At 44.6% G+C, this 16,709-nt stretch overlaps 1 protein-coding gene across 11 annotated transcripts in view; it reads right to left on the bottom strand.

The window, feature by feature from the left end:
• Nucleotides 1-16,709, bottom strand: part of LMTK1 (lemur tail kinase 1) — an 84,839-nt gene that overhangs the window by 9,561 nt on the left and 58,569 nt on the right. For 10 of the 11 annotated variants that reach the window (XR_015747703.1, XM_026675743.2, XM_087955983.1 and 7 more), the window contains 7 exons: nucleotides 15,738-15,825; nucleotides 15,086-15,219; nucleotides 10,413-10,497; nucleotides 9,238-9,359; nucleotides 7,889-8,038; nucleotides 2,888-5,825; nucleotides 1,378-1,540 (listed from right to left, as the gene is read on the bottom strand). Coding sequence is in view for 10 of the 11 variants with exons in the window: in XM_026675743.2 (XP_026531528.1) it covers nucleotides 1,378-1,540; nucleotides 2,888-5,825; nucleotides 7,889-8,038; nucleotides 9,238-9,359; nucleotides 10,413-10,497; nucleotides 15,086-15,219; nucleotides 15,738-15,825 (3,680 nt within the window). In the remaining variant the exon portion in view is untranslated. The remainder of the gene's footprint in view (nucleotides 1-1,377; nucleotides 1,541-2,887; nucleotides 5,826-7,888; nucleotides 8,039-9,237; nucleotides 9,360-10,412; nucleotides 10,498-15,085; nucleotides 15,220-15,737; nucleotides 15,826-16,709) is intronic. The other variant, XM_087955984.1, reaches the window with a different exon arrangement.

Here is a 16,709-nt window from a genome sequence, read left to right on the forward strand (position 1 = left end):
ACTGAAAAAAATGACTTATGACCGTTTTTCACACTTATGACCTCTGCAGCATCCCCAAGGTCGTGTGTTAAAAATTCAGGTGCTTGGCGACTGGTTCATATTTATAATGGTTGCAGGGTCCTGGAGTCATCTGATCACCTTTTGTAACCCTTCTGACAAGGAAAGTCAATGGGAAAGTCAGATTCATGTAACAACTCTGTTACTAAGTTAAAAACTGCACTGATTCACTTAACAATTGCGGCAAAAAAGCTAGTAAAGGGTTGTAAGGCAAAACTCAACAACTGTCCTGCTTAGCAATGGAAATTTTGGGCTCAATTGTGATCATAAGGCTTACCTGTACATTACATTGTGGTCATAAGGTTTACCTGTACATTGAGGTTTACCTGTACATTACTACAACATCATTCTTTATGATCTTATGATGGCCATCACAAACTATTCAGCAAGCTGCTTTTAGCAACCAAATTACAAGCTGGAAATTCCTACTCATAAACTAGTTTGTAATAAGAGAAAACTAAAAATGTTGTCTTGTTCCCAAGTCAAATGTGGACTCTGAAATATAGCAGCCATTGAAAAAGACCAGGTATATCACTGACCAGCAGTCACTATGCTGGCCTGCAAAACTTTTATGAGTCCAGATTCCTTCTGATGTTTTTTTCCAAGACAGATGGAATTTTTGGAAATGGGACAAATTGTCTGATTCTGCTGAGAAAATGCACATATGGAAAAAGGAGCAACAAACTCCCAAGTACAGCACATACAGACAAGTCCTTGACTTACGACCGTAATGGAGACTAGTAGTAAGTCGTGATGGTTGTAAAATAGGTTGGTCATGTGACTGACCCCATTTTATGACCCTTTTTTGCAGCTCATAAGTGGCCTCCCTGGTCATTAAGCAAACACTGCTGTTGTTAAGGAAACCAATACCTTGCTATGGTATGATTTTTGCCCCAAACTAAAAGTGACAGGTTTTGGCAAAATCATCATAAAATGCAATCACATGACTGTGAGTGCTGCAAATGGCCGTAAATGCGGCCATGTTGCTAAAGTGCTCAAAGTTTAGTCATGTGACCACAGCAGAGGTGACCCTCAGCACTTTGAATCCACGTTGTAAGGGAAGGTCTATTGTAACTTTGGTTATAAGCCAAGGACTACCTGTGTTCAGTTTTGATGTGAAACACATTTTAGTTTAGTCAAAATAGGTACATGCATTCTGATAATGCAAACAGGTCAAATTCAGTCGTAATCTTAACCATCTATGGAAGATAAAGTAACTAATCTTGCTAAGGAAAAAGGCAAAATGAGCTGGATTCAAGAGACGTAGTCATGAGGCTATAATACGATCTCATAGGCCTCAATTCCTCATTTGATCCATACTTTTATTCTCTTCAGAGGAGCTCCCTTCTGAGGTGCTGTTGGGTGCCTTTATCTCATCTGTTAAGCCTGGAGGACCTTTGCTCTCCACCTGCCCAGGTGGCGTTGGTGAAGCTTCTGTCACTCCTGGGAAAGGCTGTTCTGCAAGCTCCTTTGTGGGACTTTCCTGCATGTAAGACATTGAACGGATACAATTAATTCACAACCCGAGGGAGGAAAAACTGTACTCTGCTGCTATTATCCAAGACACCCCATGAAAAACCAAACGTTACTTATTTAGTACCTTCAACATCCAAGAAGCTGCAACCATAACAAACCTCCTCCCTCTTTCATGGCTCATTTCTATGTGAAATGTGAGGTCTAACTTTAAGATTTAGCTGGGACATGTAGTTTGTTTTAGTGTTCGTCTGGTCTAGAACTACTTAATCCAGGCTGCAAAATTCCAGACAGCCACTGACAGCCAAGCGCTAGGGAGTTTTCTGTATCTCTACTATATGCTGCTATCTTTTACTCAGATTAACTGGGCTTCACCTGAGTACTAGATAGCAGTATATTGAAAAGATACAGAAAACTCCAGTTCTGCTATCCCTATTTATAGTCATCCCCCTTCTGCTCTCCCAATCTTTGCTCATCCAGGAAGGTCTTAATCATGTTTGCATGGGTGATGAGATTTGTATTCCAATTCATCGTGAGGGCAGGAGGTTAGAGGAGACTGGTTGGTATTATTATGGCTAAGACTACAGAGTGTTATAATCAGAAGCCAGTAAGCAATTGATTGAAGTAGGTAGAATAATCAGATCTGCACTGCAAAGATCCAGTTGACCACCAAGAAATTTAGAAAGATCTGGATTTTGCAGTCCAGATGTGGTAGCTATTACATATAAAGAACCTGGTGTCTTTTACATACTTTGGATACCCATTAACTCTCCCCAGCTTTGCAATGGCAAAAAAACTTTTTATTTAAAACTTCTAGGACACGGGTGTCAAACTCAAGGCCCAGGGGCTTGATCAAGCCCGCGGGGTGCTTAGGTCTGGTCCACGGGCCTGCCCTGGAAACAGCGATGCACTGGCCCATGGTGCCTCTGCCAGCAAAAACAGAACTTGGGAGGGCCACACGCGCCCCCCACCCCACCCCAGGCTCTGTTTCTGACCACAACAGCCTCCTGCAGTCCTCTGCCAACAAAAACGGAGCCAACAAAAATATGGCCTCTCGAGCTCCCGAGCTGCACGTGAGGCCTTCCCGAGCTCCATTTTTCGCTGGCAGAGGGAGGCCCTGATGAGAGATATCAAGCTGGCCATGCCCCCTGGCCACGCCCCCCTGCCCTCCAATGTCAAACATAACTCTGACACAGCCCTTAATGAAATCGAGTTTGACACCCCTACTCTGGGAGGAATCAGGTTGCATATTTTGGCCTTGTGATATGATGATATTTAACACAGGATGCATGCTGTTCCCTGAGTCCCTTTCTAAATTACTTTATGTTGTCTCTTCAAGCCCTCCCCAACAAGTTACCTGGTCAAAGAGGTAGACAGTAACATCTTCGATGAAGGAAACAGCTTTCTTCTTGCGCTCCAGGTCATCACAAAAGGTCTCCACCACTAGGCTGGGCATCTTAAGCAGACTGCGCAGGTTACGGGCACTGTGGCTCTCAGCCACTACAATGGGCACAGCAGGCGATTCCTCCTCACTTTCCTCACTCTGGTCCTGAATGTTGTAGCACCGCAGCTCCTCATCTGACTCATCACTGTCCTCAGTGTCATCTTCTTCCTCTTCAAGATCAGTGGGGCTACATAAGAGCTGGGATGGCACTACTGACAGTTTGAGTGAGAGACCAGGGTTGCTCTGAAGTCCTTTGGGATGGCCAATTGCCTGTCTTTCCTCAGGTTGCTCAGCGTTCTTTGCCACATTCTCCTGTCCTGTATCCTTTACCTCATTTTCTTCACCACCTATGGTGGGTTCCTCTAGATTGGTGACCACAGGAGACAAGACAAAAGATCTGGTGAGTGGGGCTGGTGTCTGGGATTGCACAACGATCCCATTGTTCTTATCCTGAAATAAGTTTGAATCCAACTTATCAAGAGCTGCTTCATTCATCAACAGTTCCTGTGACGGGCTAATATCTCTGTCTTTCCCCGTGTCTTGGTCCTCTGCTCCTGGAGAGAGGCAACCCACACAGTCTTCATGTGGACAAATGGGCTCAGGACCAGCTGGCAGAGGTTCACCTGTCCTGCCAATTGGTTCAGAGTTTCCCTTCAGTTCTTTGGTGTGTGACTGGGAGACTCCCAGTTCATGTTCCTCAGAAGCATCACTGTCCTCTTCGCCATCCTCCCGAGTGCCACCTTCAGTATCATAGTCAGAGAAATACGCGGAGTCACGGTAAGGATTCTTCTCATTCAAGGCCTGCAGCTCATCAGTAAAAGAATCAGAAAGACTCTGCTCTTTGACTTGATCGTCCTTATCATCTTCAGATGTTCCCAGCTTCTCAGAACCTTCAGATTCCCGTGACTCATGAGGTTCCCTGAGGACAAATTCAGGCGACTCATAGTTCTCTGTATCATAGCCACTATCCAGAGCCTTAGGCTGGCTCGAGGATATATAAGCTATGGGACTGAACGCGTCACAGGAGCTGGTGGTAGAGGGGATATCCAATGAATCTAGTGAATCTGGGGTCTCTACTTGTTTCTGTAAGGTTTTGAAAGCAGGGATTACATCTTGCTGCTCAAGACAGTCAATTGGGAAGTCAATAAAAACTCCAGATGTAAGATCAGTGGAGTCCTCATCACTGGCCTCATCCAAGTCAGGGAAACTGGTACTGGAAACAGTCTTGTCTGGTGTTCTATCTTGTTCGCTTCTGGTGTCCTTGCCACTTTCTATATTGATCTCCTGTGGCAACTTAGGTGAGCATCCAGTGGAGGTCTCTTCCATAGGGTCTTCTTCTATGTTTGACACCTCAGCTATTGATTCATCCAGCAGAGTTGGATCTATAGCCTCCATGCTGCTGGCAGCTTCTTCCTTGGAAGGTAACAGCGATGGTGCTGACGACAGACCCATCAAAACGTCTTCCCCTGATGGTAGAGTGATGGCTTGTGGGCTCTCCACTCTGCTGTCTATCAAGGGATCTATAGAGCTTTCCATGTCAGGCAATGTAGCACTTTCAACTGAGACGTTTTCCTCTGCAGGCAAATCGCTATCTGGACATGGGGAGCCTATGTGAGATGATGATGTCATGTGTTCCCCACCTAGCAGAGCTGTTCGCAGATCTTTGATCCCTAATGTTGGCTCATCCCGTGGCACTGTGTCCAGTGGCTGTGCCATTAGCCCCTGGAAGGTGATCATATGCCGGTAGCACCAGCTATCTTTGGCAAGGGGTTCACACGATGGCAGTAGGTGATCGTTATCATTTTTGACTGAAGTATTGGATGTCCAAGGCTTGCCTGAAGAGGGGGATTCGGAGCTTTCATTTCTTTCGCTCCTAGGACTACCACTCAAGCGCTCCTCCTCTGCCACTTCCAGAATGACTGAGTCCGATGGAGCCTCCTCGCAGGTGTAATTCTCTGACGGCGACACACCAAGTGGATCAGCAAAAATGCTTTTCTGCAAAACTAGACCAGGCCACTCAGAAGCACTGGGATCCTTGAGCAGGTATTCCTCAGCACTGTCCTTCAGGGAGTCCTCATAGTATGGGGCCTCTTTACTGTCTTGTTCTCCATAGGAGTAATAGTCAGAGGGTTCCCAGTGGCTTTCAGGGTGTGCTGATTGGCCCAGGAGGGGTTCCATGGTGAGGGAGATGGTGGGACTATTGTTGGATTCATAGTGGTCCTCCTTGGTTTGCCAGCGTGAAGAATGGCTAAACTCAGGGCTGTAGGAACACACGGTGTAATCAAGGTCATTCCCACTGCCTTCAGATGCCACCTCTTCAATGCGAATATAGTACTCACTGTTCAAAGAGGGGCTATGGGCACTCAGCACGGGGACCACCCCTGGTGTGTGCAAACCAGGGCACCCCTGCATTTTACATTCATAGCAAGAGGGGGACACCCCCAGGCTGAGGTGCCCACCTCCACTGCTGCTGCTCGCCGAATAGTAGAGCTCATGGTAGCGTGCAGCCCCACCAGGGCTCATGGCGGAGGCTGGGAGATGTTCAGCTTTCCCTTGGTCCCACTTGTATTCAAAGTTGAGGCCATGGCTTGTCTCCATCACAGTGAGAACATCGTCACCATCGTTGGAGAAATGCTCCAGAAGAGGGAAGGAGGAAAGCTCCAAACCCATGTGGTTAGATCCAGAGCCTGAACCGCCAGTGCCTCCGGGTTTCATGGAATTCCAGCGCTTCTCAAAGTCCTCCTCTGCTTCGGAAGCCCCCTTGGCACACAGGTAAGAGAGCAAAAGGTGCACCTCCTCTGCGGTGGGGCGCTGCTCTGGCTGAAGCCAGCAAAACTGCATAACCTCATACCTGTGAATAGCGAGAAAAGAGCAGTGGTGAGGCAGAGGTCCTTTGCTGTCAGGAAAGTGGCTATTCTGCACCCCGCAAAGAGCTCATCCTCCTACACTTTAAGACCAGTAGTGAATGCTTCACAGAAAAGAGAAAGAAAAATGACCTGGGTAAGGAAGAAACAAAGGTCAGAGAAAACAGCACCTGAAGAAAACAAGGCTTTTTTTTCTGATAGGATTTGCTTCCCGGCTCCAATCAACATCCTGGCCCCACCATCCACACTGCCAAAATCTTTATCAAAGCTTAAGATGGTGGTGCAGATGTGGCCTAGACAAAACATTATTCTGGGCCAGATGCCATGCTTCTATGGAAGCAGCTTGGGACTATCTCAGCCTTTTTAGCAGTTGTGCTACCCTACTGGCTCCTATTCAAGACATCCTTCTCCTTCTCATCATATGCACTTCTGTACTCCTTAGGCAGGCAAAGGCAGTGCTCAATTTACGGCTGTAGCTGAGCCCAAGATTATGATCGTCATTAAGGGGATCGCCACATGACTGCCAACTATATTACAACCATTTTTGCTGTGATTTTGCAGTGAGAACAATTAATCAGTGGAACAGCTTTGCCTTCTTCAGGAGTAGTGAGTGCTCCATCACTGGAGGCTTTTAAGAAGAGACTGGACAGCCACTTGTCTGGAATGGTAGAGGGTTTCCTGATTAAGCAGGGGTTGGACTAGAAGACCTTCAAAGTCCCTTCCAATTCTGTTATTCTGATTTTTAAGCAAACACTGCAGTCATTAAGCGAACACCATGACCATAAACTGAGTCTGTTTTCCCCAATGGGCTTTTTTTTGGGGGGGGCAAACCCTGGAAGTAAACACTGGAAACCAGCCCCAAACACACACACAAAAATCACAGTCACATGATCATGGGATGCTGCAAGCAGACATAAATGCGAGCAGGGCGTCAAGCACCCAAAATGCAATCACGTGATCGTAGGTGTCGGAACTTCAAAAGCGGGTTGTATGTAGTTCTGAGTCAGTCCAATGTAATTTCAGTCACTAAGTGATCAGTTGTTAAGCAAGGACTACCTTTATCTGTCCATCCAGCTTTCGTTCATTCAATTGCACAAGATTTAACACGTTAACTATCAAACATGACACTTGCTTATTCAAATATGATGAATACCTACATGTTCAAGTAGGTTGAACATCTACTCAAGAAGTTCTCCTTCCCTCCACCAGCTTTGTTTGAAGGGATGCAGCACGCCCCACCCCCGCACACTGTTTTGGCTTTCCTGAGTTTCCAGGGAGGCTTGAGAGGCCCAAAATGGGGTGCAGGGGGATGTGCCCCCCCCCCGAGCAGGGGTGGGATTCTACCAGTTCACACCTATTTGCTAGAACCGGTTGTTAACGTTCTAAGCAGTTCGGAGAACCGGTTGTTAGAAGAAATTACTGGCCTAATCCTGTAAGGAAGGCAGGAAGGAAACATTCTGGTGTTGCTTACAGAAACTGCCTTTCTGTTAACCCTTATTACATTCTTGGCAGGACTAGACTTCCTGTCTCAGGAAGGTCTCTGGAGTTTTTTTCCCCTCCTTTGCTGGTACTTTGCTTGTGTGGAGTGACCATTCAAAGTTGCAATGGCACTGAAAAAAGTGACTTATGACCATTTTTCACACTTACGACTGTTGCAGCATCCCCACAGTCATGAGAGGCCAGGCGAGGAGATGCGTGCCTCGATGTGAGTGATATTGAGTTGGCCACACCCAGCCAATAACATGACCACCAAGCCATGCCCACTACCTAAGCCACAGAACCGGTTGTTAAAAATTTGAATCCCACCCCTGACCCCGAGCCCTGTTTTTGCTCCCAGGAGGCTGCAGAGAGGCTTACTAGGCCCAAAACAGGGCAGGGGGTGGGAGGCGGCAAAAGAAAGAAAAAAGACAAAGTAAGAGGGAGGGTTGGGAGAAAGAAAGAGAAAGAAAGAAAATGGAAGGGGAAGGAGGACGGGAGAAAGTGTATTCCAATCACCCTTTTCTCTTCCTTATCCTCCTTAAAAAACTCTTGTCCCCACCTGGTTACTCACCAGCGATCAGATAGCGAGAGTGGAAGCTGTGGTTTGGGAAGTTTAAGCTGCTGCTCTCTGATAGCGTAAGTGAGGACTTGCCGATCGGAATAATGACAGTAGGGCTGGCCACCCAGCTCAAACAGCTCCCAGATAGTCACACCCAAAGACCTGCCAAGAGAGGAGAAATGGGGGGAGAAACACTATAGTCAGAATGCAAGATTGATACATAAGATCACATTCTTTGATGCCAGAACACTCTCTCTCTTAGTTACTGAAATATTCAGGGGCTTCCAGACGAAAAGCCAGTATACCGTGCATATGGACAGAAGTTGTAGGAGCAAATGAAAAGGGTGCATGTCAAGGGTGGGGGGGGGGAGCTGGATTTTCCAGAAAATTCTGTGACAAGAGGCAAGACAATTGCCTTAAAGAAACTTTTATCTAGAAGCATCCTTTGTAATTCACCATCAAGAGAGGGAAAAAATCCAGACATGGAGAACAGAAACAAAACCAATTTATAAGAAAAATTCCAGTAACACTGTGAAGCAGAGTCACTCCAGTGATACATATGAACACCCCGCCCGCTCCGTAGCCCTATCAATAACTTCTAGCTACAATAACCAAGACCCTAAGTCTTGCAAAAACTGTTAGGCTAATTCCATACTTCAAAGACTGTCATTTAAAACACTGTCCTATTTTCTTAATGAGCAAGAAGATGCATTGGGGAAGGGGAAGGGGAGATGCTCTTTTATATAATTCAGACCTAAATGATTAAAAACAAGCACCAGAATTTGGTATTTAGCACAGAAATAAACAACAAGTAAAGTTTAAATATAATTAACATTAGGTGCTTCACTAAGATTACGTTTACTACAACAGTTGCATCTTCAACACTATTTATTATTATTTATTTAATTTGTATCCCACTTTTGTTGTTTTTACAAATAACTCATCAGGCAAACATATCCAACACACCTTATTCCTCCTATTTTCCCCACAACAACCACGACGTGAGGTGGGTTGGGCTGGGAGAGAGTGAGTAGCCCAAAGTCATCCAACTAGCTTTCAGGGCCAAAGTGGGACTAGAACTCACAGCCTTCCTCTTTCTAGCCTGATACCTAACCACTAGACCAGGGGTGTCCAACCTTGGCAACTTTAAGACTTGTGGACTTCAACTCCCAGAGTTCCTCAGCCAGCTTTGCTGGCTGAGGAACTCTGGGAGTTGAAGTCCACAAGTCTTAAAGTTGCCAAGGTTGGACACCCCTGCACTAGACTAACCTGGCTCTCTAACCCTCTGTCTAAAAGCTTTGGAGCCAGTATTCTCTTCCCAGGCCAAGTGGATTTCATACACCAACCCAGTTTTTTCTTACCAGATGTTGCTAGTCTTAGTCTGGTCTACGATCAGCAGGTTGCCATGGACTTCGTCAATCAATTCAGGGGCTACCCAGCGTAGTGGAACCCATAGTTGGTCGGCGGTCACAAAGTAGTCATCCTGACAGGCATGCAGGGCCAAAGGGAGAGCACATCAATCAAACCAGCAACGACAACACCTGTCTCCACATTCCCGGTCTTAAGTCAGAGCTGCCAAATCCCTTTTGCCCGAGAAAAAATATAGTTGGCACTACTGAACATCTCCACCAATTGCTTCTGGCCCTTTCACCTCTCCAACTCAGTCATTTGGCTTAGTCGTTTATTAATTTTTATTTTACTTGAAATACTTCAAGTCTGCCTTGTGGAGTACAGATCTTCCCAAAGCATCTTGTGGAATAATAAACAAACAATATATTTACAATTTATTAAAGTAATGAGGGTAAAGCAAATGTCCCATTCCCCACCCGTCCCAAAACTCCCCTAAAAACACCACTTAAGGGAAGATCGTAGAAAACAGGCCAGTTTTTCAAATGGTAGTTATGGGGGTTCCTGAACTTTGTTTTTCAGGATCATTCAAGAGATATGTATCTATATGTTCAGAAAGGTCTTTTCTCTTGCAGCTCCTCTTGGTCCTAAGAATCAGGCCAGTAAGAAAAGCCTTCTTTGCAGTCTTAAAGTATGAGCAAGCAGGTGCAGGTGCTTCATTAAGTTAGAGGGCTTAGATTTTAAGGGTTTTTTTTTTTAATATTACAAAGAGCACATTAAATGCAGCTTGGAAATGCACTGGCAGATTCACCTCATATTTCCAACAATGCTGGCCCAGCCATCTTCTGCATCAGCTTAAATTTTTAAGCCACCTTTAAAAGCAGCCACATATAAAATATGTATGTATGAATGAGAAAAATTCATTCACAATGTATATATGCATAAGATCCCACGCGTGAATGTGCATTAGCTTCTGATATACCTTGATGCATTGTCTCCTCCTGTATTTGTCTCTTACCCGTTTCCCCCTCCTTCCCAGGACTCTCTCTCAACCATTTCTGAAAGAGAGCTGCTTTCATTGTCAGCCTTTCAAGTCCTCTCCAAATCCTGCCCACAGCAAGTGCTCTCGCTCCCTGTCCTTGTAGTCCCCCACAACCCCTCCCAGCTCCCTGCCCCCAAACACACTTACTTTGTATTTGCAGTGAGAAAGGCCATAGTCACCAATTTTGACAGTAAGGTCAGCTGTGAGTAAGCAGTTCCGCAAGGCCAAGTCACTAGACAAAAAGAAATATCCAACAGAGTTTGTCCATGAGGCAGCAGAGGATCATTATGATGCAGATTAGATTAGCAGCAGAACTAAACTAGGGAGTGGCAACTGTTGTGGAGGGCAGAAGTGCTACTCAGCCTTTATTACTTAGTTTATCATAGGCAACAAGGAATATCTCTGATTAGCCCTGGAAATATGTCAAGAAAGGAATCCTCAGAAAGAAGCAGAGTTGGAAAGCCAAGCCACCATACAACAATATACCAACTGGGATAAATTCTGCTTTCTCTCAGCCTCACAGCTTGATTTTCTAGCAAGGTCCTCCTACCGTAAAACCATGCATTTAAGGGCACACCCTTTTGATTGGCAGATGGAAGCCAGTTTTCAAGGCCAGACCTGAGCATGGTCTAAGCAACTTTAAGAATGTCACAGAAAGCAGATAGCAATAATAATGACAGGAACCCACCTCCTGCTGTACTAATGAGTCTGCACTCTGCAAGATTTAACAAAAGCTACGCCACATGAAATCTCTGTTCCTCATTCCGGTTGTTTTTTAAAAAAACACTGCATGTTTATCCACAAACCCTGAATACAGGTAGTCCTCAACTTACAATCACAATTGAGCCCAAAATTTATGTCACTAAATGAGACATTTGCTAAGTGAGTTTTGCTGATCTGTTCCCACAGCTGTTAAGTGAATCTGGTTTCCCCATTGATTCTGCTTGTCAGAAAGTTGCAAAACGGGAATCTTATGTCCCTGGGGCACTGCAACCATCATAAATATGAGTCAGTTGCCCAGCATCTAAATTTTGATCATGTGACTATGGGAATACAATGGTTGGAAGTGTAAAAAACAGTCATAAGTCACTTTTTTCAATGCTGTGTTATAATTTTGAATGTCCCTAAATGAACTGTTGTAAGTCGAGGACTACCTGTTCTGTTCCTTAACATGGGTTGAGGATTCTCAGAGCAGAGATGCTCCCCTGAGTAAGCACACTGACTCTAATTTTTGTGAACTGAATCACAAAAAACAGCCGCCCACCTTGATTCTGCTTGGACCCTTATTCTGTCCTCTGTCTTAGCTATCTATCTCCCTCAAGAGAAAATGTCTCCGTGAAAAAATGTGGTAAATATCCATGTCACAGAGGGCTTTTTGGGGGGGAAAAAAACCAAAAACCAAAGGCAATTTCAGCTTTTCCTTCCCACTGCTGGCACATAATTTCCTATCAGTGATCACGATGGTAGTTATAAGCTATTCTTCCAACTGCATGAAAGCGTGCTAAGGTACGTGGTATGGATCACATTTACTCAACATCTTTTTTTTTTTTTTTGCACCTTTTGCGATTTCAGAAGAACTGCTGAGCCCAACAAGCACTGTAGAATAGATGCCTTTTTTATTATTATTTTAGGAGAGATTTTAGTACAGCACAAATGGGCCCGTTTCTCTTCCTTTGCAAGGCTATGTGACATTTTAAACGTTACTCAATCAAATGTTTATGTCAGCTCTGAAAGATAATGCCCCTTTTTATAGCTACGTTAAATAGGGAGAGAGAAAGGAGAGGAAAGGGTGGGGGGAGGCAGAGAAAGAAGAGAATAAAAGAAGCACGTCAAAGCAGAAAAAAAATGGCTTATCTTCTAGTCTAGGCACTGTTAGTCCCTTCCAGCTCAGTAACCAGAGACATCTACGGCATCCCTGTCTTCTGTCCATAAAAGATGTTCCAGGAGATGGCAAAGCACCCCCTCTTCAACAAAATCACTGATGCTGGAGTCTTTGAGTGCCACTCACTCAGCACCAGGATATTGTTGACGGGGAGGAACGGGTGATAAGAAGACAGCAGGAACGGAAGAAGTTTATCCAGGCTTGTCTGGTTTCTTGCCGGAAGCCAGATGCTGCAACCCGTGTCCCCAGGCAAGACCACAGGAATGGGTGGGCGGGGTGGGGGGCGGACTGGTTGGAAAGTCAATGTTACAGAGAGCGTACCCTGTGTATCCCCCCCGCCTAAACAAATTCAAACTTCAGTTACCACAATACACAATACATAAAGGCTCAAATTCTCCTTTGGGCCATTACTCCCTCCCCCAAGAACCTTATTCCTAGCCCCTTGCCAGTTCTTTTTAAGGCAAAGGCTGCATTTGAAATAATCAACACGTTCAGGAAAAAAAAGTAGGTGGAACCATAAAGAAAAAGAGAGTAAGGACAGAATAAAAAAAGATAAGGAACACCTTAATATTTAATACATATGATAAATGAGTAAGTGAAAGAAAAACTCTGGGACTGACTGTAGCCAGCCAGATAATTGTATCAAATAAAATAAAATAAAATCCAGAAGAGGGCATGAAAGCCTTAGCAGCGGAACAGAATACCATACTCTCATATATACTTTTATTATCTTTGTCAAATTTTAAAAGGCCCCGATGGGCCATTGTTGGTGCCAAAATTCTGCCATTTTTAAACAGACACATTTATGAAGGCATGAAGAAATACATTTGAAAGCATGAGAATGGTGTAATTAGAACACATTTCTGAAGAGTAACTTTATATAAATGTAATACTTTCCTCGATATCTTATGCTTGTCGGCTTCTGTTTTCTAACCCCAATCGTTTTAGAGAGCCTACTTTCCAAATTTCAGCAGGAGATAGGGTGGGGCATGACACACAACCATGAATTGCCAACTCATGCTTTTGAAAATTTGTTTTCAGGAAAAGACATGCCCTTGGATTATCACACTGCCACTCCTAGTCAGGGGTGGGATTCAATTTTCTTAACAACTGATTCTGTGGGCGTGGCCTAATTTGTGGGTGTGGCTTGGTGGTCATGTGATTGGGTGGGCGTGTCTTGCTGCCTGGTAATGGCTTGGTGGTCATGTGATTGGGTGGGCATGGCTTGTAGGTAAATATTATAAATATTTATGTAACTATTGATTTTTTTATAAAAAACAGCAACTTTTACCCAAAAGCAGGCAAAGCAGGCAGGCAGATTGAGTTGCTCACAGAATCACAGATTCACTTAGAGATCTATCTATCTGCAATCGGCTACCTGAATTTGTCACATAAAATTTGCTTGCAAGCAAACTCACAAAATTAACTCACAACACACCATGTATGTAAATATTGATTTTTTTTATAAAAATAAAAACTTTTACCCAAAAACAGGCAAAGTAGGCAGGCAGATTGAGTTGCTCACAGAATCACAGATTAACTTAGAGATCTATCTATCTGCAATCGGCTACCTGAGTCTGCATTGAAAAGCTTCAGTCCTAAGGAAGGTTCGACTCTGCTTTTAGATTAGCTAGAAAGCAAGAAATCCAAGGATTTCCTGCTTTCTAGCTAAGCTAAATCTCCTGGCAGAGCAGAACAGCTGATGGTCGGGGGGAAAAAAGGAAAAATAGCAACTTACCAAACCAGGCAAGTTGGATGGCTCGCATGCCAGGTAAGGAGTGAGTAGGTGGGGAGGGGAGGGGCCAGCCAGTGGAGCAATTTGCTGGTTCTCTGAACTGGGGACAATCATGTGTGCAGCGTTTGCAAGAAATCATCAGCTGTGCCACCTGGACAGCTGACAAGTGCTGCACTCGGATGCGCAGCGTTTGAAAATCCTTTTCTTTCCTGCTTTTTTCAATCTCAGCTATGCCGCGCAAAGCAGCTGAGGAGGGAAAAGAAAGGAATAAAGGACAGCCTAGAGCCCGGGCAGGTAGGTGGGCCAAACGCCGAACCGGTTCGGTGTCAGCTGCTCTTCGCAGCTACAGGTTCTATAGAACCGGGCCGAACCAGTAGCATCCCACCCCTGCTCCTAGTCACCAGGCCTCAGATAATATCATACAAAATATCATTGATTCGTCATCAAGGCAGTGCTGATATGGAAGGGTCCACAGTTCCATGGCAGAAGATGAAGCAGATGAAATCCTGGAGTCTCCAGGTAAGACTAGATAAGATTCCTCTCTCAAAATCCTGCAAAAAGATTAGGCCTTAACCCTAAACTAGTACAGGTAGTCCTCGACTTGTAATGGTTCATTTAGTGACCATTCAAAGTTACAACAGCACTGAAAAGAGTGACTGTTTTTCACACTTACAAATATGTTGCAGCATCCCCTTGGTCACGTGATCAAAACTAAAATGCTTGGCAACTGGTTCATATTTATGGTGGTCGCAGTGTCCCAGGGTCATGTGATCCCCTTTTGCAACTTTCTGACAAGCAAGACCAATGGGGAAGCCAGATGCACTTAACCACCATGTTACTAACTTAACAATTTCATTGATTCACTTAACAACGGTGGCAAGAAAGATCATAAAATGGGGCAAAACTCACTTAGCAAATGTCTCGCTTCGCAACATAAATTTTGGGCTCAGTTGTGGTCGTAAGTCGAGGACTACCTGTATGTCTAAAGACCTACGGATATACAGATAGCTACCTCAGGATAGCTTTGAAAAAAGCATCTGCTGCTCCTTCCTTATTTGCTAAGTTCTCCCGAAAGAGTTCTCTTTTCTGAGTTCTCCATCTAACCATTTTCACTCTGCCAATTCTTGAAGAGAACTGTTTTCCATTTTCTTTTTAGGCCCTTAACCTGAAAGCAGGGCAAGCAAACAAATCTTCTCAACTTACCTATGGACGTAGTTGTTGCGATGAAGATGCATCAAGCCACAAGATACCTCGCAGGCCATGCGTTGCAATGTCAAGGGATCTGGTGCCAGAGCTTCTGCGGCATGGCAGCTTCGTAGGTAGCCCTTCAGGTCACCCTGTTGGGAGCGGCAGCAGCATTAGCCACAACCACAACGGCCTCAAGATCTCTCTGTGAGGTGTGAGTGGTTGAAAAAGAATAAGGGGAGGGAGGAGAAGCAATTCTGCAATGTGGTCAAAAAAAATATATATGAGACCACGATGGTTCAGATTTGTCCCCCTCAAGATGGAGGTTTTTTTTTAAAGAATTCCTAGCCATGTTGGAATTCTGCATATCTGGGGAGACAGAAGAAAGCCTCCTATTTCAGCTCCATAGGTAAAAGAGGGGCATCTCCCCACCTGTTGTTAACAAGCCAAAGTAGCTCATTGCAGAGAGAATGAAAAGGCGCACTTCTGTAAACTCGAAACATACCTGCTGAAGCAAATGGTTTCAGATGACCCCAGCAAGAGTCAGGAGAACAAGACAACTCAACAAAAGGAACAGCTCTTTCACCAACCACACTTTTGTCCTTCTCCTGTCCCAAAGCTGAAGGGAAGAAGGGAAATTGGTATTTTCCCCTCCATTTAATGGACTTACCAATGGGCAAAATTCCATCACCAGCAGATAGGGGGTCACCTCCGCACACTGAGCCAAGCACTGCAGGAGATTGGTATGCTGGAGTGCCCTGGGCAGAAAGGTAAGAGGTGCAAGTGAGACTGGAAGGAAATAAGCAAGTGGCAGAGTCTAGAGCCACATAAGAGAAGGCTTGGGAAAATTTGCAGACCTGGCAGGGGATTTGGTTCATGGTGGGTTGAGGTGCGTCAGCGTTATAGAATGAGAGAAATCAAAGGGCTACAGCAGTGAGGCAACAGCTAAAGACCAAGCAAGGAGCAGGGTGATCATAGCTAGGAAGCAGTACACCAGGCTTACAGGTGACACCTCAACTAGGTTAGCTGAAAAAGGATTTTGTTTGAAGGTGCTTCATTTCTCTTTCAAGCAACTTTCACACCAGTTTATATAAGGACAGGGAAGGGTTCCTATGATGCAACTACAAACTGGCACTGAATAAATGGGTCCTAAGCTGTGCCAGCTATCTCATAAACAATAAGGACTGTTTGTTCATGAGTCAGTAAAGTAATTCATTGCTCCCCCAGCACTCTCCCTCCCCTTCTGTGTATCTTGGTCAGATTCTCTGGATTCAAGAAATTTCTTTGCTACTCCAGGATTTATACTGAGAAGAGAAGATGTAATACTGAGTAAGCTGCCTTGATATTTCAGAAGCTAAAACAGGACCAACCCTAGTTAGCATTTAGTTAGCACCTAGGAAGCACCTGTAGGTTTGATTAGCAAGTAGAAAGAACCATCCTGAAGAAAGACAGTAGCAAACTACATTTTGTAAAACTTCCATAAAAACATCTTGGATGTATCATCAACAGTGAAGCTCCATTCAAGGATACCTTTATTTTCAATCTTATCTCTAGCTTTCCTTTAAGGATTACAAGCATGTAGTTCCTCTCATAACTTCTCAATATCATTTTTTTGAGGGAGGGACACCATAAAAGATCCAAA

This window comes from Notechis scutatus, chromosome 2, assembly GCF_049901735.1.
Source record: "Notechis scutatus isolate UNSWTSFEM ecotype Mainland chromosome 2, rNotScu1.2, whole genome shotgun sequence".
In the NCBI taxonomy this organism is placed as follows: domain Eukaryota; kingdom Metazoa; phylum Chordata; class Lepidosauria; order Squamata; family Elapidae; genus Notechis; species Notechis scutatus.